The 23,969-nt window shown below is 34.1% G+C and overlaps 1 protein-coding gene across 8 annotated transcripts in view; it reads right to left on the bottom strand.

Annotated features, from left to right (window-relative positions):
• ARHGEF7 (Rho guanine nucleotide exchange factor 7) overlaps positions 1–23,969 on the bottom strand; it is a 329,493-nt gene that overhangs the window by 76,378 nt on the left and 229,146 nt on the right. For all 8 annotated transcript variants that reach the window (XM_074299550.1, XM_074299548.1, XM_074299551.1 and 5 more), the window contains one exon: positions 7,727–7,849. In XM_074299550.1, the coding sequence (XP_074155651.1) occupies positions 7,727–7,849 (123 nt within the window). The remainder of the gene's footprint in view (positions 1–7,726; positions 7,850–23,969) is intronic.

Raw genomic sequence — 23,969 nt, 5'->3', positions numbered from 1 at the left:
AGTAAGAATTTCAAATATATATTAAACAGTTTGAATAAAAATATGTACAAAGATGGCATATGTATTATAAAAGTTTCCCTATCCCTCTCTTCACTACTCTATCCACATTCAAAGACTAAAACAAACAAACAAACTTAGGAAGACAGTTTGTGATTATGGAATAAGCACTTAATTTGTTCATCTAACTTCAGTGGCTCCAAATTCCTTTTCTAAGTAGTAAGTCATGTTATCCTCCCCTAATCCTCAACAACATACTCTTTGACCAATATTCTTCCTCAAATTGAGCATTTCCTTCTAAAAATTATACCAAGAATCATGGTCTGTCTTTTGTCCCAACACTACCACATTCTACCACTTTGTATTAAAACCATATATAAAATATAGGTGTGCATACACATAAATGCACATATCTACATCTAAATAAATATACAATATACAATCTCATATTAAACACTCTACATACATAAAGTTTAATACAAAGTGATAGTGTACATATATGAATATACATATGTACATACACACAAATTTCCCTCCTTCCATCCCTCCCTCTCCCCCTTCCTCCACTCTCCTCCCTTCCTCTTTATCTTATCCATAAATTCCTTGAGTGTTTTTGGTAGTATGTTTAACATATACTTAGGGAACTTGAATCAATATTTCTGAAACATCTGAACATAGAAATAGTTCATGTGGGAGAAGGCCTAGGATTTTAATGAATTATAAACTGGAGACCCAACTGGAACTGGACAGTTGGGCAACACAGCTCCTTCTCTTCTTTCCTTTTTATTTCTTTTCTTTTTTCTTTGCCTGCCTTTCCCTCTGTCCACATAGAGTAGCATATCTTTATTTGTGAGTACTCTGCCCAAAGGAATACAAATTTTGATAGCTGAAACCTTCCCAGATATCTTAAGAGTTTATGCTAGATTTCTTCCTTAAGAACCATGCCTTAAATCTAAATCATTCTGGTTCTCACTGATTGGCTAATAATAATTCCAGGCCAAACCCCACTTGGTCACAATTTGGACACTGATTAGCTAAGAGTGAAGGGTCTTCCCCTCCCAGAATGATTTTTTTTTTTTTTAATTAGGCAAAAGAATCGATTTCTCTGTTTTTCCTTTTTTTTTTTCCCCTTATACAGCTTTAATCGCTGATTGGGTGTTACCCAGGTGTCAAAGTGAGACTCTCCACAGACACCATGGCCCTCTCCCACCTCACTAGACTTTAATTCTCCTCTTACCTGTTAGGCCATTCTTTCTATTTCTTTTGATACATCTTCATCCACATCATGCCTATTAAAAACAGGCGGTAGACATCAAGGTCCTGAGCCCTTTTCTCCCTCTATATTATTTTACTCAATGATATAAAATCCTAGAGATTCAACTATCATCTCTCTGCAGATGACTCTCATACCAATACTGACTAACCTCTTTCTCAGCTCCCAGTTTCTAATTTCTGTCTTTTAAGGCATCTTGAATAGGATTTCCTAAGACATTTTAAATTTTAACATGTCTAAAATAGAATTTTATCTTGTTCCCAAAACTTTTCCTTCCTCCTCATTTCTCCAGTACTGCCAAGGGTTCCATTCTCCTAGTTCTCTAGCCTCAAAACTTTGATGTCATTATCAACTCTTAACTCTCTTATGACCCCCATATCCAATCAGTGGTCAAGTCATATCATTTCTATCTTCATTACATCTTTTGTACACATCTTCTTTATTCTGACACTGCCACCACATGGTGCAGGCCCTCATTACTTCATGCCTGCACTTTTACAGCAGCAATCTACCTGGTCTCCCTGCTCAAATCTCTCTATCCGTTCCACTTATCAAAATGAATTTTCCTAAAATGTAGCTCTGACCAAAACACCTTCCACTCACACACCCAATTCAATAAATTCCAATGACTTTCTATCTATAGTCAGGATCAAATACAACATTTTCTCTTTAGTTTCCAAAGTCCCCCATAACTTGCCTCTTTTCTACCTTTCCAATATTCTTAGACATGACTCCCCTTTATATATTCTGCAATTCAGTGACACTAGCCTCTTAGCTGTTCCACAAATAAAACATTTCATCTCTTGACTACACCATTTTCACTCAGTGTCTCCTTCCCCAGCCCTCATATCCAGAATCCTCTCCCTCTTCATTTCAGAAAAATTCTCATCTTCAGCAAAAACCCTTTCCTGCAAAAAGCCTTAGTGCCTTCTGATATTAACCTCAATTTATGTGTGTATTTATATGTGTATTAAGATGTATGTATGTATATATAAACATACATATATACATGCAACACAAGTTTGTTTCCTCCCTTAGACTGTGAACTCCTTGAGAGCAGTGACAGAATTTTTCCCTTTTTTTGTATGTTTGTATGTATCACAGTGACTGGCACATACAAGATATTTTTAAAAATGCAAGCTGACTGACTGAATAAAGGAAACAGGGAGCCACAAATACTTCTTGAGAAAGGAAGCATCTTAGTCTGATCTGTGTTTAAGAAATATTTATTTTGCACATGTGACATCTTGTAATGTCACACAACACACAACACTACAAACTTTTACCCACTACAAGCAAATGTTTTTCTCTCTTCTATTTGGAGACAATAAAGTCATTCCATAAATGTACAATCTATAGTAATAAAGAATTAAAATATTTTGTTATCAAATTCAGTAAATCAATTCAATAATAAACTCAATAAAATAACATCAAATCCAAGCAGTAACTCAGAAAGCAGATATGAGAAAAGCTATCTTACTAACAAGCGTAGTAAGGTCATGATTCACTTAAAAACCACTCAAAGCACTGTTAATAAGGCAAAAGCTCTGAAACGCAGTATGACTGGTTCACTCAGACAACCTGGCTAGAAATGGCAACATCATATCCAATGTATGACAGAGATAGGATTATTGAGAAGTGAGATCATAAGTTGCTTTGGAACAATGCAATAAATACTAACAATAAAAATTCCCCAATGTCCCACACAGCAGGCCTTCATCAGGGAAAAATAAAAAAAACCTCAAAGATTTCAATTCATAGACATCAATTAAATTCATCAACATAGTATCTTTCCAGGGAAAGACCATAAAACTTATTAAGAGACAGAGAGATTTGAGTAATTTGCCTGAAGTCATTAAATGAAGTAAAAGCCAAAAATTAAAATCTCTAAATTCTCATTTCAGCTCTCCATTCATCAGAACTCAATAGAATTTTCAAAACAATCAACCAGAATCTAAGGAAGTAAAAGTTTGATGAAATCTGAAATTGGAAGTAGGAAAGAATTCTAGTTCTTGGTCCCAAGTAACCTTATAAAGTCAAATAATAAGTACAGTCAGTGCCTAATGAAGCATATTCCAAAACTTCATTTCCATGTTAGAACTTTGGAGGTAAGAATGTACTTTGCCACAGAAATATTCATTACACCAATAGTAAGATTATAAGAGCACACAAAATTTTATTTTATGTAGTTTAGAGATTATGGGATCCAATTCTGGGACCTTATTTATTTTTACTCTTCCCAAAGGAAATTATTAAAAGTTTACAAAAGCATTTCAATTCAATTCATTTGCATGGGTCTGCAGCAAAGTGACCCTTGTATATATGACTCAGATCAATACAGCTTCTAGTTAAATAGCTTATCATGATGGTTTAAGATACACATGAAATGCTAGTCTATACACAGAAAACAGTACCCAGAAACCACTTTGAGGTTACCAGTGTACTCCATGGATTGCTCTTTATGGTTTTCAGACACTATTTTCTATCAGCCCAAATTCCCATCTCTGATCAGTTGCAGATTCAAAAAAGGAGCAAGAGTAGCTCACCATGCAAGCTTCTATGATGCAGCCAAGCAATAGTTTTGTTGTACTACAATACAAACACTATTCTAGAAACCAACTGTTATTTACAAGTAGATAATGTGTAGAAAAGAGGCCATGTTGCCAAAGTAGACAGAATATCAGATTTAATGTTAGAAAGATTTAAATTCAAATTCCTCCACTGAATAAATGACATCCATGCACTGGCATGTCTATGTACCAAACTATATGTTTGTGCTAAGGAATGGGGATACAAATAAAGTGAAATAGTTTTTATTTTCAAGGAACTTACATTCTTATATGAATTATAAAGGAGAAGTGACCAAGGAAGGCAATTTGGCTTGGGAAGTCAAAGTGAATGGAGGTACTTGTCAGTAATCTGGTATACTCTTCCAGAAGCAGCATTTTTTATTACTTTTAGGGGAAAGGGGAGGAGGTGAGAAGCAAGATAGAAGGCACACATTAACACTCATCAGCTGATGAGCAAGCTAATTTCAAAAAAGCCTGGAAAGACTTACATGAATTGATCTAAATGAAGTGAGCAGAAGAGAACACTGTACATAGTAACAAGATTATGTGATGATCAACTGTGATAGACTTGAATCTTTTCAATAATGAGGTGACTTCATGGCAATTTCAATAGACTTGTGAGGGAAAATGGCATCCCAATCCAGAGGGAGAACTATGGAGACTGAATGTGGATTGGAACAAAGTAGTTTCATCTTTTATTGTTTGTTTACTTTTATTTTTTCCCACTTTTGATCTAATTTTTTTGTGCACAGTCTGATAAATATGTTTAGAAGAATTGCACATGTTTAACCTATGTTGGATTACTTGCTGTCTTGGGGAGGAGAGAGGAAGAAATATTTGGAACACAAGGTTTTGCAAAGGTGAATACTCAAAACTATCTTCGCATGTATTTAGAAAAATGAAAATACTATTTTAAAAAATCATCTGAATGAATGGTTGAAAGTCTTGTGTTAGCAAAACATAGTGGGGCTACCAGAATTTCTGCTCACTGATTTACCAATCAGAATAGTATAGCCCAGGCTAATCCTGACATTTATAAGTTATGTCAACATAGGGAAGTCAATTTCTCTGAGCTTGTGGTAACAAGAGAATCAACCAGAAGTTATATATTTATGTTGCAAGCTTTCTCAAAGGAATTTCCACTAGAAATCACAGGTCCTGATGTTAAAACATATAAAGTCTTCATTAAAACCTTCCTGAAATAGGATATGGAGGTGACTGAATTCTCCAAAACTATCTCAAATGCAGCATAAGCTCTGGAAGCTCCTTACAAACTCCAAAGGCTTTGAGTACAAGTTTGATGATGGACTAGTCTTCTAAGGAGTAACCTAGTCTAAATGAAAAAAGCACTAAAGACCAAAAAACTGGTCCCTAAATAATAAATGTCTTGCCCACAACAATTTTCTTTTGTGGAAATAAAGAACTATAAATTAAGTGGGTATTCTTTTGAGAGACACTGTAGTATATAAGTATATGGAATACTATTGTGCAATGGCAAAAAATATCAATAAAACATACTCAAAACAACAACTTATTAATCAACTATAAAGATCTCACATGAACTTCAACTTTCACTGGCAGTAAATCCACATCAATGAAATCACAAATCTGTTGAAGCATCAAAATAATACATGAAAGCATTATATAAATGATGATACACAAATATAACATATCATTGTTAATATTATTGCTATTAGTGATGATAATATCTATGAGTTTCCATAGGAAAATAATATTTTCATTGACATTAAGAGGTATATCTTACAAAACATGATATTTTCCTTTTCTTCCTTACATAATTTTCCTTGTTGATTTAATCTAAATCCATGACTTCAATTATTACCTCTATGCAGATGCCTCCCAAATCTATATATTCACTTCCAGTTTCTCCTGAGTTCCTGCACTACATATCAATTGTTGTTTTCCAGCTCCTGAATATCTCACTACTACCTCAATCCCTTCAAACTCTTGATAGTATAAAAAAGAGAAAATAATGCTTTTTCTCAAACAAATAATATTATTCATGGTGTTTACTGGTTCTAGGATAGCACATCAAAGTCAATTTACCTAAAATTTAGCTGAATCACAATACTGACATTAATGAAGCTGAGCACTATCTAGCATTGATTCTAAGAGAAAATTGCTTTCCAAAATCTGATTGGGAATGTCTGGCACACATTTTCCCCGTTCCATTTTTCACCCTCTCCTCCTTCAACATCCTACCATGGACCTCAACTGGAAGTAGCCCTTAGCATGGTCACTACTGTCAGGATATCTCACATTACATACCAGGGTCATTACTCCCAAAACCCCAAATTCAATCTTCCCAAACCATTCTTTCTTCCCCTTTTCCTGTTCTGGTTAGAAACTGAATTACCATCTTCTATTCTGTGAAGGGGGAATTCAGAATGCCCTCTGAATGCCAACCTTTCAACTCATTCACCCCTTTCTACTGCTTCTCTACTGCAGTATATATCACAAATATCTTAAGGACTCCTAGCCTTGTAGAAACCTTTAGGGCCTCCAGGCCTTTCCATCTGTCTTACAGTTGAACTCTCTTACAAATATTACTGAGTAGGAACTATTACAGTAAGTGATTAGTAAATGCTTTTTCATTCATTCATTCAATGATCCGAAGACACAAGTTTACCACATTCAAGAGTGGAATGACTTCCTAACCCTAGTCAGCTATTTAAGGGGCTATAGTAGTAAGTGAAGAACTTCAGCCAACTGCACTTATGTTGCATGATTCTACTTCATTTAAAGGCTTGGTAAAAAAGAGTCTTATGACAGGCAAAAAGGACTCTGAATAGTTATGGGTCCTGATGAGTGAGGGAAAGGATTCCTTCAGAGGTATTGGCAGATGTTGTTCTAGTAATTAAGGGTGAGGATCATGGAAAATGATTAACTGTAGCTATTTTAAAGGATATCTCAAAGCACTCTGTTTTGGTGTCATATCATACCTTCTTGCTACAATATAAATTATGTATTATTCAAAATCTGAAACTTCTAAATACCTAGAATCTGTTCTGTAACACAGGTACTTATAAAATATGAATTGTTTATAATAGTGACCTGAAAAAGATACCAAAAACTGTTTACATTTCAGACCAAATAGAATAATTTAAGCATCTTGCTTCCTCATCAATTATAATTACAATTAAACTCCATTATAATGCTAATGTGGACATAATCATAAATACTACTTTACAGACTCATGGTATTAGAAATGTGCAACAAATAATCACTATATACACAAGGAAATTATTTGAACTTGGTTTCAAAAAAATACAAATTCACAAATAAAACCATCTAGAAGATGATAATCATCCTGGGCATTAATAGGTTTTATTTCAGTTTTTTAAAGATTACTTTAAGTAATAAGAAATTTCTTCTAGTGCATTTATTTGAGAAACTGTGCCCTAGAGACTAGAAAAAGTAAATTAAAGGAATAATGCAAGAAAATTATCATTTCAGAGATGATTTATGTCAATAGAAAAATAAGATTTGGTAAGTTAAAACTGAATATATCTTTAAAAATTTGGAAAATGCAAATATTATATAAAATGAGACATTTGTAAAAGACAACTCATGGAATGTGGATAAGTTTTATAAAAAGTTTTAACAATAATTTTATCCGTTCTATCATATTGCCACTCTTAAATTAACTAAAATAATTACCTTCCCAGACAGCTTGTTACTAGCTTTAAATTTAAGTGTGCCATTTATCAAGGCATTCCAAAGAGCAAAATTCAAAGATAAGTCATTTTAAAAACTTGGTGTTGGGGAAGGGGGGTAGGGAGGTGTTTGTTTTATTTTGGGGCAAAAGGTAGAAGACCAAAGAGCCAAGAGTGTTTAACTGCTTTGAACTCAGAAAACCACATACCTGTGTTCTGTGAGAACATTTACTGCTGATGGGTGATTGGCACAATATGCAAGGTATAAGGTTTTCATTTGTGGGATCAAATTTAAAAAGCAGCCTCCAACTCTCTGTTGAGCTTCAGGCAACCTAGAAATAAGGAACATAGAATAAAATAACCTTACGTTTCAAAATTAAAAGAGTAGGTACTTAAGACTAAAAATATAACATTTAGGCAAGGAATTCTCATCTAATCTAACTTATAAATAAATAAATACGTACCAAATTGTTATGGGCCAGAACTCTGTACTTGAACAAGGATTCTTAGTGGAATTGATAAGACAATGGTTATCTAGTTTAACATGGTGATTAATTGTTCTCTATTTCAGTACATGTACTTAGTACTTAATACAATTCTACAGAATTGACACCTATTCTACAAGATTTACACCTACAAAGATGTAATTAAAATAGAGCATACTTTGCTCTATCCTATATGACAAACTCAACCAGTTTCATTCATTCTATCTCATACCACCATGGTGGCAGGCTCTCCTCCTTCACGTCTCCACTGAAACCAAGACTCCGTAAGGCCACCAAGAAAGCTAGCTGAAGACCCAAGCAAGGAGACAAGACTTTGAAGAAGCTAATATTTTCATGGTGATTAATCTACTGAAACAAAGGCTGGTCCAGAGACCTCCAGAAAACTAACCAGAACATTACACCAAATAATTTCTGATTCATATCACTGACTGAATAGAGTAGAAAAATTATGTTCAGAGAACTACTGACTAAACAAAATAATACAATTATTTACTATTTATCAAGGAGTTAAAATAAAATATAAATAAAATAAAAAGGTAATTGCAACCATCTTTAAAAAAAGCCCACAAAACCAACAATTATGAATATAGAAGATTTCTAAGTACTAAACAAAATAACTATCACAAAATCTTCCTCTAGAAGGTATTATTATTAAATACTTATTTATAAAGCAATCTGGTTTTTCTTCAGAGATTCATTATCGCACTCACCACAGCAATTGTTTCAAATCTTCTTTTCTCTCCTCAAGCCATTCATTATATTCCCTCACCTAAAACTTCTCAAATGAGGACAATACTTCATAATCTGCCAAAGCTGAAGCCACTGTCCAACTCCCTTTCTCTCCTTCTGATTTTACATCTCTTATTTTCCCTGTCTTATAACACTCAAATATCTTGTGCCACAATGCTATCATTTTTTAGTTGATGTTATTTATTTATTTTTTAATTTTCAGTTTTTCCTCCCATCAAATTTTCCCTGTACCCATTAGGAAGGAAAGAAATATATCTATTAAATATATTAAGCCATGCAAATGATATTTCCAAATTAGCATGGAAGGAAGAGTGGAGATAAAATAAAGTGGAAAAAAATATACTTCAATCTAACTCCCATCAGTTCTCCATCTGAAATTAGCTAGCATTTTATAACATGAATCTTTTTGAAGTTGTGGTAGATCTTATATTGATCAGAGTTACTAACTTTCACAGGTGATCATCTATTATAATATTGCTATTACTGTGTAGTTTGCTCTTCAAGTTCTGTTCATTTGACTCTGCCATCAGTTCATATATATATATATATCTTCCCAGTTTTTTTTTCTGAAACCGTCATCTCCATAATTTCTTACAACAGTATTCCATTACATTATTATTTTTTTAATTATAACTTTTTATTTACAGAACATAGGCATGGGTAATTTTTTACAACATTATATATCCTTTGCACTCACTTTTGTTCCAATTTTTCCCTTCCCTCTCTGCTCCCCCTCCAGTCTTATACATGTTAAATATGTTATAGTATATCCTAGATACAATATATGTATGCAGAACTATACAGTTTTCTTGTTGCACAAGAAGAATTGGATTCAGAAGGTAAAAATAACCTGGGCAAGAAAAACAAAAATGCAAGTAGTCCACATTCATTTCCCTGTGTTCCTTCTCTTGGTGTAGCTAATTCTATCCATCATTGATCAATTGGAACTGAATTAGATCTTCTCTTTATTGAAGATATCCACTTCCATCAGAATACATCTTCATACAGTATTGTTGTTGAAGTGTATAATGATCTCCTGGCTCTGCTCATTTCACTCAGCATCAGTTCATGTAAGTCTTTCTAAGACTCTCTCTATTCATCCTGTTGGTCATTTCTTACAGAACAATAATATTCCATAACATTCATATACCACAATTTATCCAACCATTCTCCAATTGATGGACATCCACTCATTTTCCAGTTTCTAGACACTACAAAAAGGGCTGCCAGAAACATTTTGGCACATAGAGATCCCTTTCCCTGCTTTATCATCTCGTTGGGATATAAGCCCAGTAATAACACTGCTGGATTAAAGGATATACACAGTTTAATAACTTTTTGGGCATAATTCCAAATTGCCCTCCAGAATGGTTGGATTCTTTTACAACTCCACCAGCAATGCATCAGTGTCCCAGTTTTCCCGCATCCCTTCCAACATTCATCATTATTTTTTCCTGTCATCTTAGCCAATCTGGCAGGTGTGTAGTGATATCTCAGAGTTGTTTTAATTTGCATTTCTCTGATCAGTAGTGATTTGGAACACCTTTTCATATGGGTAAAAATAGTTTCAATTTCATCATCTCAAAATTGTCTGTGCATATCCTTTTCATATCAATTGGAGACTGGCTTGATTTCTTATAAATTAAGAGTCAATTCTCTATATATTTTGGAAATGAGGCCTTTATCAGAACCTTTTAACTGTAAACATGTTTTCCCAGTTTATGGCTTCCCTTCTAATCTTGTTTGCATTAGTTTTGTTTGTACAAAGATTTTTTAATTTGATATAATCAAAATTTTCTACTTTGTGATCAATAATGATTTCTAGTTCTTTTTTGGTCACAATTTCCTTCCTCCTCCACAAGTCTAAAAGGTAAACTATCCTATGTTCCTCTAATTTATTTATACTCTCATTCTTTATGCCTAAATCATGGACCCATTTTGATTTTATCTTGGTATGTGTTATTAAGTGTGGACCCATGCCTAGTTTCTGCCATACTAATTTCCCCAGCAGTTTTTGTCAAATAGTGAATTCTTATCCCAAAAGTTGGGATTTCTATTACATTCTATCATTACAATCACCACAACCATTCCCCAACTGATGGATACCTCCTCATGTTCTAATACTTTGCCACCACAAAAAGAGGTATAAGTATTGTTATCCTTTTCCTTTTATCTCGTTAGTAATACTGCTACTTGGTCTATACCCTAAGTCAAAGGGTATATCCATTTTATTTCTTATGGATCTTTCTTTGTATTGTTTGATCATGTATATACCCCATAAGTAATTTATTCTGTACTCCTCTAATTTATTTAAGATATCACTCTTTATTTCTAATTTAGTTTGGTGTATGGTGCATAGTGTGAGATGTTGTTCTACACCTAGTTTCTGCCAAATTGCTTTCTAGTTTACCCAACAATTTTTGTCAATAGTGAGTTCTTGACCCAATCACTGGGATTTTTAGGGTAATCAAATACTGTTACCATGCTAATTTACTTCTGTATAGTGTGTACCACTCCACTGATCAACCACTCTTATTTCTTATCTAGTACCAAATTATTTTGATGATTATCACTTGCTAATATAGTTTGAGATCCAACACTACTAGGTTCTTCCTTTCACAATTTTTTTTCAGTGGTTACTTTGATAATTTTGACCTTTTTTTCCTTCCATATGAATTTCATTATTTTTTATTTAAGGCTTCCTAAGTAGTTCTTTGCTAGTTTAATTAGCATGGTACTACAGAAGTAAATTAATTTAACTAAACTCCTTTAAAAAGTTTTTATACTTTGTCCTTTGCTCTCTTCAAAATCCTCCATAATTTTTGCTTCTGACCTCATCATTCAAATGCTCAAAGATACCAATAACCTCTAAATTGTCAAATCTAATGTTTCCTCATCTTCAATACTCATCTTTCTTCACCTCTTGTAAGCATCAGATACTGGAGATCATTTCCTCCTTTGTCTGGACTCTTTCTTGGTTTAACACTTTTCTGTCTGAAATTCCTGTATCCCTGCTGTATATCAATTTGTCTATAAGAATCTGTCCTAAAGATGCATCAGTTTACATGGACTCAAATAATCATCATCTTTTTGTAGATAAATGCAGCCCTTGCTCTCCATCTGAGGCTCACAGTAACAAATGTCACTGGGAAATCTTGACTGGACATCCCAGAGGCATCATAACATATCCAAAACAGAACTTTTCTTGAGTTCCATGGTTTTGTTCAAGACACTGTCATTGACTGAAACAAAGTTAGTACTTCAGAAATGCTGACTGAAATGACAGCTGATGGCTAAAACTGCACAGAAGTATGGGGGGTCACTTAAACAAAGGCTTCAGACTTTCATAGTTCCTAAAAAGAGTAGGTATTATAATAATAATACATCTGTTGATGATGACTTACTATCAAGAAAAAGTTACATTACATTCAATAAATATTCAATAAGATAAAGCATAAAGGTACTTTGTGCTGATTTATTGATTTTTTCAAGAAGGAAAAATTACAAGACTTCACAAGTTATTAAATCTCAAAGCTAATAGGAAAACTCTTCTTCCTTCCCCATCACAAAGAAACCAAGATTTCTCAAAATTCTGTCATCACAAATCAAAGATTACTTTTCCATCTAAACATAAAGTTTATTTACTAACTCATGTTTGCTATTAAGCAAGGGATTTTTTTTTTTATTTCAAAATGTTGAGTAGGGTTATAATATAAAATATTTAAACATGCTTTTGTTCAATATTTTTAGATCTACAGAAAAAACAAACAAGTCTAATTATTCTGGCAAAGTCTAACTGAAGCAATGAATATGTAAGTGGCAAAACTGATTATCCCTTTTAATAGTTTATCTAAAATGAAAGGATATTTGATTAATTTTCTCACCACTAATCTAAATAGGTCAGAAAAGCAAATTTATTCTATTCCAAACTAGTTCCTTAAGATATAAAGAATCATAAACTCCATAAAAATATTCAGTACAATTAAAATTTGACAAATATGCTCTTTTATCAATAATAACTGACATTATTATTCCTAGAGCCAAGATGACAGAGTAAGTAGTGAGTGGATCACTGTGCCTTCTTAGGTTCATCTCCAGGCAACCATAAAATAGTGACCCAAGGCAGATCCCAGAACAAGAGAACCAGCTAGGAGCTGGGGTGAAATAATCTTTTTTATTTTATTTTTTGAAACAATCTTTAAGCTCAGGAAACCTGGAAGATTAACAGGAGGGATCTGTCTCAGTTAGCTAAAAAGGGGGTGGGGGAAGTTGCACACTATAGGAGAGTAAGCCTATAAGCAAGCAAGCCTAACTCAGAAAACCAGCAAGAGATCCTGAGGCTCAGTGTAATGGAACAGACAAACACGAACGTCAGGACCCCTCATGCGTCTTAGCCTAGTCAGGGTAGCTAGTGAACACAAACTCTGAGAATCACCATTAACTTTGGTATAGATCTGGACAAATAGGCATCCTCCAACAGGCAAACCTTGTCCTGTTTCAGCAAATCTCTGGGCAATAGGAGGACCTGAATTCAAATCTGGCCTCAGACATTTAATACTTCCTAGCTGTGGGACCCTGGACAAGTCACTTAATTCCAATTGCCTCAGCAAAAAAAAAAAAAAAAAAAACCGACGTCAAAAATTATTTTACATATAACTGTAAAAACAACAAATACTATTAAAAAGTTAGAATTGGGCAAGTGAAAACTAAGGATTCTATGAGACATGAAGAATCAATCAACAAATTCAAAAGAATGAAAAAATAGAGGAAAATGTAAAATACTTCAATGGAAAAACAACTGATCCAAAAAAGAGATCCAAGAGACAATATATGAATCATTAGATTACCTGAAAACATAATAAAAAGGAGAAGCTGGACAGCATCTTTCAAGAAATTATCAAGTTAGACTGCCCTGATATCCTGGAACCAGATGGCATTCAAAGAATCCATTGATCATCTCAGGGGAGATCCCAAAATAAAATTCCAAGGAACAATTTAGCCAAATTTTAGAACTAATAAGTCCAGGGGAAAAAATATAGCCAGAAAGAAACGATTTAAATACCAGTAATCAATCAGGATTGCACATGAATTGACAGCTACAACATTAAAGAAATGGAGGTCATGGAATATTATATGCCAGAAGGCAAAAGAGCTAAGGCTATAATCAAGAATCACTTAGCCAGCATTATTAAATATCAAACATCATTGGGAGGTGGGGAGATGGTCATACAATGAAATACAAGGATTTCAAGCTTTTATAAGAGTAAGACCAGAATGAAAGAAAAAAATAGGAACTTTATCATAACTAGTTATCTATTTCCTCATGTTTAAAACCTTTGACTCTTCCTTCTTCCTCATATAACATTCATTTGGTGACTAAATCTTATATATTTCTCTCTTCCATCTATTATCTTACTTCTACAACTCCAGTACAAATTCTTGTTACCAACCTTCTAGACTTAAAAAAAGCCTCTTAACAGGTTTTTTTTCCCCTCCAACTCATTCATCAAACAACTGCTGGACTAATCTCCTTAATCGCTAGATCCATGGCATTCCTCTGCTCAAAAAACGTTCATTCCTTTATGTTTTCTAAATAAAATTTAAATTCCACTGCCTGGCACTATCCCAACTGGAACCATCCTATCTTTCCTGCTTTTCCGCTAAATATGTGTCTTGACTCAGTTGAAAATCCAGTAATTGCAGGACTATTTAGCTTAGTTCAGACTACTCAACATACTTAAAATATCCTCCTTTCCCACTGTTAAATACATCTCACCTTTTCCTGAGATATGATGACCTTTCTTCTGATTTCACATAGCACTCTATTAGCACTTCTGTAATGTACTTATACTGCACGCTAGTTCTATCTCTAGCTAGATACCGTCATGAAAGCAGGGTCTGATCTACAATCTGTATCTCTTCCCTAGGCCAAGTGTTCAGTTTAGATCAATAATCAGTAAATACATAATACACAGACTTGGTGCAGTACAGAGGTCAGGAGTTTGCATTACTTATTTTTAAATCTGACACTTTCAGGCTCTGTAACCTTGAGCAAGTCACCTCACCTATTGGCTTTATTTTTTTCAACCGTAAAATGGAAATAATAATAATAATAACAATAGCATCTACCTCCCAGGGTTGTCATGAGGATAAAATGAGATGATGTTTGTGTAGTGCTTAGTGCCTATTACCCAATAAAGGCTAGATAGGCATATTTATTATTGTTATTTTCCATAGGGCAAAATGAAGTAGTAAAGTGGAATTAATCTCAAAATGACACTTTATTAAGAATACTGTAGTAATTTTAGTGTTATATGAGCTGAATTAGACATAAGGAAAATTAAAGGCAGAGAGCCCTTTTGAGGACCTGATGAATTCCATGGTTTCTTTTAGCTTTAAAATCCTATTCCATGTTTTAGATATGTTGATCCTGAGATGCAAATAGAATCCAGGTGGAGATGTCTAATAAACAGCTGGATGATATTTGGCACATATCCAAAATAGTATGATAGCTTCTTTCATGAATCTGTTTTACCACTCATCTACTACTGTATTATAATGATTATTGATTATTTAACACAATGAATACAACAACCTTTTAGTCTCAAAAGTCTAGTATTGGAATAGAATCTTCCCAAAGATGGCCAATAAAGAACCTAAGTTTAATAGCATCTATCTTATAATAACTATAAAATCTTAGAGTATCTATTATTTGTTCCAAGTAGAAACATTGACATGAGTTAATTTCTTTCTCTTTCCTCCTTTCTTCTGTATCTACTCCTTTTCCTTCCTTGCTTCTTTCCTTCTCTCTCTATCTTGAGCAGTCTTGGAGTGCTGGCCCTAAATTCTTTTTTTTTTTAATTAAAGTTTTTTATACAAAACACATGCATGAGTAATTTTTCAACACTAATCTTTGTAAAACTTTCTGTCCCAATTTTTCTCTCCTTCTCCCGCCCCTTACCCCAGATGGCAGGTAGTCAAATATATGTTAAATGTTAAAATATATATATATATATTAAATCTAATATATGTATACATATTTATACATTATCTTGCTGCACAAGAAAAATTGGATCTAGAAAGAAAAAAAACCCGAGAAGGAAACAAAATGCAAGCAAACATCAACAGAAAGCATGAAAATCCTATGTTGTGTTCCACACTCCGTGTTCCTATAGTCCTTTCTCTGGGTGTAAATGGCTCTCTTCATCACTGAACAATTAGAATTGGTCTGAATCATCTCACTGTTTAGGAGAGCCATGTCAGAATTGATCTTCTGAAGGAGAAAGGATAAAGAAAAAAAAGAATCATTTAGGATTATTCACTTATGTTGTTAATCATATTCTTTATTAATTACATTGTATATTCTGTGTATCAGATGATTTTATCAAGGAAATCTTAATTATCTCTATTAAATCATAGGCATATTGCTGGACCTGAAATTTTTGTTGGACTTTTATTTTCACTTCTATCATTAGTGTAATATATGATAGTCATCTTCTAAGAAGATTTCTTTGTATGATGAATTTATTCCTTGAATAAGTTCTAAGTATCTTATAAAGAAAATTAAATCGAAATGTTTCCTACTGTCTAAGGAATTTATAATCAAAGGCGTAATACATGTACTGAATTTATGAATTTAAAACATGTTTAGCATAATGGTAAATATATTTGCCACAGTGTTAAGGGAAGAAGTTTTCATATTTGAGGGAATCACTTGTACTTCATTGTCTATGGTACCTCTTTGGCAAGGATCTAGTTTCCTTCCTTATATCATTTAATTGGTAAAAGAGATTGTGATGGAGCAGTTAGAAAGGAGAACTCAATAGGTGCAATTAGGAGGCTGTTAACATTAATGTCATTGAAAAGTAATGAAAGCCTGAAACAAGAGAAGAAGTTGGCAGGAAAGATGTGATGGAGGTAGGAATAGCAACATTTCATATTTGTTTGGATATTTCTTTCAGAAAGTAAAGTATCAAGGATAATGTCCTGGAAAATAAGGAAAAAAACTTCCCTAGAAAGTGGGAAGCTCCTAAGATTAGAGAGTTCAAGAGGAATGAATCTAAGTTCAGTTTTCACCACATTGAGTATACATTGAGTATGAAATGTTCAAAAGATAATTGGTATTGCATAACTAATTCTTGGAATGTTCTCTGGGTCTGAATATATGAATATGATGAGGTTACCCAGAGAGACTAAGACAGAACTCTGTGGAATACCCACAATTGAGAGCATTAACAATTTTGTACACATAGGTCCTTTTCCTTTTTTATGATCTCTTTGGGATACAGACCCAACAGAGACATTGCTGGATAAGAGAGCCTAAATAATTCTTAAGACTAAGTTGTGTTGAGAGTAAAGCAATATGGTATAAAGGAAAATGAACTGTTTTTAAAGTCAAAAAAACTCAATTAAAATTCTGACTCTACTACTTCCACAATGTACAACTCATAACTTATTAACCTCAATTACCCTCATTTTTCTTAATAGTAAAAAAGGGGGATTGGATTATCTAAGGTTCTTTCCTACATCCTAGTCATTGTCAGTATTTGATTTGATCTTGGGGGGAATTTTTTTTTTAACCCTTCAATGTTTAAACCTTTAGGGATATTGTAATCCTTAATAAGGTCTTGTACAAGAAGGAATGAAATATAAAGAATTAACAGATGACTCAATTTGGATGTATATGATCTATTTGTATCTGATAGATGGCAGTAAATTCTCAAACCTTAGAATCTTACAAGTAACTCTGGACAAATATCTAAGGGACTGGTAATTGGGGTTTAAAATGAGGAAGCAAAACAAGATCATCCCTGTTTATCAGGAAGGACTTTAGAGGTAAATCTAGCAATTGTTTTAAAAGTACCTTTCCATCTCTAAATCTTATGATCTTATTATTGTCAGTCAATTAGCATTTCTTAAGTGCCTATTATGGCACCTTGTTAAGCACTGGAGATACAAAGAAAACAAAAACAAATAAGAAAACATTCCCTGATCTCAAAAAATTCAGTCTAATGGAAAAGACATCAAATAAGCTACAACATTCAAACAGGAAATAGGATAAAGTGGAGGTAATCAAGACGGGGATAAAAATAGCATTAAGTAAGATCAGGAAAGGGTTCTTATAGAAAGTGGGATTTTAATTGAGACTTGAAGACAGACCTGAAGACAGATGAGAAGGAAATGAATTATATCAATAGGGACAAGCCAATGAAAATGTCTGGAGTTAGAAGACATCATTTCTTGTATCTATGATATAAAACTGCTAATATTCACATTAGGAAATTCACAAGCTATAATAAGGATCAAAGATGTCTTCATACATATCCATTTTCCCACATTAAAAAAACAAAACAAAACAAAACAAAACACTTTACTAGACTTTTTATCTCTTCTTCTCTTTCTCAGCCAAACTCCTTGAAAAAGTAATCAACATGTTCTCTCTTTCCACTGTCATCATTCAACAGAAAACTCTCTTCAAAATTATCAAAGTTTTCTTAACTGTCAAATCTGGTGGTCTTTTCTCAGTCCTCATTCTTCTAGAGCAGTGGTCCTCAAACTTTTTAAATAGGGGGCCACTTCACTGTCCCTCAGACTGTGGCAGGGCCAGACTATAGTAAAAACAAAAACTCACACTCTGTCTCCGCCCCTCAGCCCATTTGCAGCATAAACGTCCTCAGCGGCCTGGCCTATGAGCCATAGTTTAAGAACCCCTGTTTTAGACCGATCTACTCCATTTAACCCTATAGAGAGTGCATTCTCCTTGACACATTTTCCTTTCTGTTTTTTCTATTCTCTTCTGGTTCTCCTATTTATGTTTCACAATCTCTTTTACTGTCTCATAATCTATATCATCTATGTCATTTTTTTCTCAAGTGTGAGTGTTCCCCAAAGTCCTATTTTATTATTGATAGGGGTGAACCCTGAAACTATGTCCCCTTTAAATCTGTAAAAGAAGGGTGAAGCATACCTCTCCCAGACAACAACCTCTTAAGTGGTCTAATTCAGTTAGAGATCTCAGCCTGATATTCCTATTAAGTGTCTTGAAACTCCAAAATAAGTACTCTCTTTTCAAATGGAAATCTAGGCCTGGGGGCACTGACAACATTGAAGGAATCTCATCCAATTTTGAATGGAAGCCAGAGACTCAGACTACTAATAAAAAACAACTATGAACTCAGAATTTTTGCTTAAATCAGAAACAGGATTATGCTTGCCAAGGAAGCTCTTTTCTTGGAAAAGCTGCCAGCCAGGACTCTTGCCCACTATGAAGATATTCTCTTCTCAATGTTAACTTTTGCCATTTTCCCTAACAGGCTTTTTACCACTAAGAAGTCTGTCTTCCTAACAGGCTGGCTTCTCAGTGCCAACAATAAACTTCCCTTTTCTGCCATTCAGACTTTTGGGTTTGCAAATTCTTTCCCAATGGACCTGCTTCTTCCACCAGAGGCAATTCCACACCTCAATTCTCACATCTCTTCAATATCACAAGTACCGCATCAGTCTCTCTGGATAACCACCTCAGCTCTCATGGGTTAAACTATCTTCTCCATGTAGAGGATTTCTAGATCCATATATTCAGACCAAGAGACTTCCAAGCATTAGTTTGGCAATACCAATTGCCTATTAAACATTTCACACTCAATATATACAGCTTTAACTCAACATGGTGAAAATTAAACTCATACTCATTCTTCTTAAATTCTATTCTTAGAATCTTCCCTCTTTCTATAAAATTATTTTTCCAGTTTTTCAGGTGTATAACTTGGCATTACCCTTGATACTCATCTTTTTGAAAGAAATATCCAAACAAATATGTAAGGTTGCCATTTCTACCTCCAAAACCTCTTTCTCACTAACTCTTTTCTTGGTCCAGGCTTTCATCACTTTTCAATGAGACTAATGTTAATAGCACCTATTGGGTTCTTTTCCTATCTTTCTAACTTCTCCATCACAATCTCTTTTACTAATTCTTTATTCATGTCAATCACCCACCAATATAATTATGGTTATTCCATAGGGATCTATAGTGGGCATGCTTTTCTTTCCTCTTTTTTCCCCTCTCCCTTTTCTTTTACACACACACACACACACACACACACACACACACACACACACACACACACACACACACACACACACACACACCACCCCACAAACTCTACTTCCAATATTCCAGGACTACAGTTATGGTTGAATCTACATTAAAGAAATTTATTTTTGACAGTCAACAGACATTTATTAAGAGCTACTGTGAGCAAGGTACTGTATTAAGCATAAAAGATATAAAGAAATATTAAAAATCACAAAGGATCTCTTAAAGATTGTCATTGTAAAAATTCCAGAAGTTTTTCACATATTGTAAAGTCAGAAAACTGAAACCTTAGTTCCAAAGAGACAAATTAAGTTCCTCAAAGTCAGGGAATAAATAACAAAAATAGAACTTGAACCTCAATCTTTCAACTCCAAATTCAACTATTATTCTCCAACTATATCATCTCCCTGCTCCAAGATGGTGTTTTAAAAAACATAGTCTAACAGAACATTAAATAAAAAAGCATGAAATAAGCATTAGACAATCATTTAAAGAATAATAATGCAGATCCATATGCCTGTCAGCCTTATTTATTTAATTATCTGATCTAAATCTTTCCTGTAAGATAGAATATGTTTAACAAATAGTTCTGTTCTTGGAAAAATGAACTTACAATATAGTCTCATATTTCTTAGCTATCTGAATAGTTCTGTAACTAAAAAATTCAAAATGGTAACTTGTATGATGATTATTTTAATACCTAATATTACATAGGCCTCACATAACACCTTTTTTCAATAAATATATCCCAACGCCCATTCAGTGACTGTGAATTTGATGATTATCAACAAAGTAGCAATTTTATAATTCTAGAGAATCTCCCCTATTACCACCAGAGGGCAGTGCCAACTACTTATAAAATCTCAAAGCAAATGAAAGCATTTTTTAAATGTATTACAAGGAATAAAAGAAAATCATTCTGGGGGGGAAAAAAGATTTGGAGAGTTTATATCTATATATATCTTCCTAATTTGTGCTTGCCATAACAATTTTGACAAAGGGAGCCCTGAAACTCTCTCTATCTCTGACTTTGGGGAAGAATGCTAAGGTCTCCCCTAAAAGACCTGCCCCAGGGAATCAAGATAAAGTGGTTTCACTCTGTTATCTAGGTGGGGCTAGTTGAGTACAGGACCACTCCTACTTACTTGGAGTTGGAGATTCCAACTATATTGAGTTGGAAATTAGTCCAAAGACACTCATTCAATTCTAAGAGTTTCTATTCTGATTCCAGTTCAAACTGCACGCAGTCCCCATAAAGAGCTTCCCCCTAGCTTCTAGCCTAGGTTTCAATTATATAAAAGAGCTAACTTGGGGCTCACTCCTTACAGAAGGTCTAAAGTAGCTTGCTCAGCTGCAACCCTCTGCCCATTGAAATGATATTCTCTTTCAGTGTTACCCCTTCTTTATCTTTTCCCTTACAAGACCTTATTCAGTTTCTCTATTAGAGGATTTCTCTGCTAGAAACTCTGTCAGGACTCCTCCTGCCAAAGTCCCTTTGTTGGGATCTTGATACCAAGAAATTCACTCTTTCTATTCATGCATAGCAAAAGTGACTTCCCAATGCCAATAATAAAACTACTTTTTGCCAGTCTAGCTTTTCAGGTTCATAAATTCCTTTATGAAGGACCTCTGCGCCGACCAAAGGGGTTCCCACAACTCCCTGCCCTGCACCAAATCCTAGGGGAATGGAAGTGATCTTGATCTGAACCTCATCATTTGGGGACACAACCCTGAACCTCTTCATTTGGTTCCCTGACCACCAGGAACCTGAAACCTCATCAAGATGATGTTGCTCCAAAACAATAGCAAACGACTCGTGAAGGAAAGATCTCATCTCCTTATAAAAGGGATATAATCTCTTCACCAAGCTTGTTTCCTAGCCATCTTGCCAACAAAAGTATTCATGTCAACTGAAGTTCCTAATGGTGACAATAACTGCTTTTTGTACCCTATCTTTTTGCTCTGGAACAACTTCTACATTGAATCAGACTTTTAGAGAAATTAAAAACAAAAATTCTAAAGATAAAAAGTAAATGACCATAGAACCAATGTTTTCCTGCCCATGATATGTAAGTAAAAAAAGAAACTATTCTTTGCTATTAAGCCAACTAAAATAAATTGTTTTGCTATGCATAAGCAAGAGAGGGAAAAGGGAAGAGAATAGCTTAACTACAATAATGACAAACTCAGAGACAATGAATTCACAACAGAAGATATAAACATATTTATTTATATATTACACATTTCCAACTACTCAGTAAGTAAAACTAAGATGAACTTTAGAAATAATTTCATCTGATCCCTTGATTTTTATTGATGAGTAAAACTTAGGCCAGAAAGATGAAGTCACACAGGTAATAAAGCATCAGAACCAAGATTCAAAACCAAGTCTTCCATTTCTAAGACTGAATGTTTTACACCACACTAAGTTAAAGAAAGAATTATATAACTTCCTTCTTTTTTCCAGAAGCTGCTCATATCCAACTTTACATTCCAGGTATGTTTACAAGGAAAGGAAAGGAAATATTATGTTCCTTTCCTGGGGAGAGCTGGGGAGTAGCTCAAAGAGGAAGTAGGAGAAACAGAAATCATTATAAACTAGGTGCCCCAGAAGTGACTCTCTAGGACCATAATTTACAAAACAGTTGCTGATTTGTATTAAGTAAGATTACAGATCCAGACCCACGTCATGCTTCCCAAAATGTATGTGTATGGATATTTTCACACAAAATTAATCTGCACCCACCATCACCAACATAAAATTTCCCCCATGCACCCAAGCTATTCTTTTATAATTATCTTGCATATTAAAATATGCCTCTTCTTTTTTTTTACTTTAGATCCCACTAATATAAAACTGGATTTTCTCTGTGTGTGTGTGTGTGTGTGTGTGTGTGTGTCTGTCTGTCTGTCTATCTGTCTCACATTTTTACGAGTGTGTTTTGATAGGGAGGGATGGGTGATTGTGAAGATTTATCTCAGATCTCTTTGACCACTTGAAATCTCTACTACTTAATTATTCTTATGGAGAAAATGAAGAGATAAAACCTAAACCAAACAACTGGATGGATTCAGAACTGAATGAACAGCTATACTGTATATCATGATCAACTGTGAATGACTTAGCTACTCTCAGCAAGACAATAATCCAAAACATTTCTAAAGGATTCATGATTAAAAAAAAAAAAATTCTATCCAGACCCCAGGGAAAGAATTAATGAATTCTGAATGAAAATCAAAGCATACTATTTTCCCTTGTTTTTTCCTTTGGGTCTGTCTTCTTTTAAACATGATCAATATGATAATAGGTATTACATGATTAAACATGTAGTACTTATATCAATTGCTTACTGTCTCTCAGGGAGAGAGAAAATTTGGAACTTAAGAAACTGTTTAAAATGAATGTTACAAATTATCTTTACATGTAATTGATAATAATAATATATATACACACACACACACACACACACACACACACACACACACACACACACACACACACACACAAAGAACAAACAAACTTACTGAATTGGCCAGATTCAAAGAGATGTATTCAGTGATTTAATGCCAACAAAGCAGGTTGTCTCTAGGGGAGTACTCTGGGGATTATTTGGCCCTGTTCTTTTTTTCACAGATATGCTTGTTTGTCATTTTGAAAAGCTACAAAGCTAGGAAAAATAGCCAAAACTCTAAAGGAATCAAGATCTGCCTTTCTCCTCCCTCCTCCCCCCCCAAATTTAATCATGCTAGGATCACTGGGATCTAATAATAAAATTCAGTAGGGTGAGATTTTAAGGTCTTACACTTGGGTTCAGAAATTCAATTTCATAGGTAAAGTTATGGGTGCCATGGTTAGATGGTAGGTCATCTGAAAAAGATCTGGGGGGATGGAATGGAATCCAAACTCAGTGAATCAGAAGTATGATGTGGCAGCCAAAAAAGTTATTAAGATTATCTTGGCCTGAAACAAGACATGGCTTCTAAAATATAAAAAGGTAATAGCCCTTCTGTATTCCAATATTTATGCTCAATTCTGAACGTCAAAGTTGGAGGGAAAAACAAAAACAAAAACACACTGATAAACTAGAGGACATCCAGTACAGT

This window comes from Sminthopsis crassicaudata, chromosome 3, assembly GCF_048593235.1.
Source record: "Sminthopsis crassicaudata isolate SCR6 chromosome 3, ASM4859323v1, whole genome shotgun sequence".
Taxonomy (NCBI): Eukaryota; Metazoa; Chordata; class Mammalia; order Dasyuromorphia; family Dasyuridae; genus Sminthopsis; species Sminthopsis crassicaudata.
The sequence above is the reverse complement of the archived record's forward strand: the minus strand, read 5'-3'. Positions and strand labels throughout refer to the sequence as shown.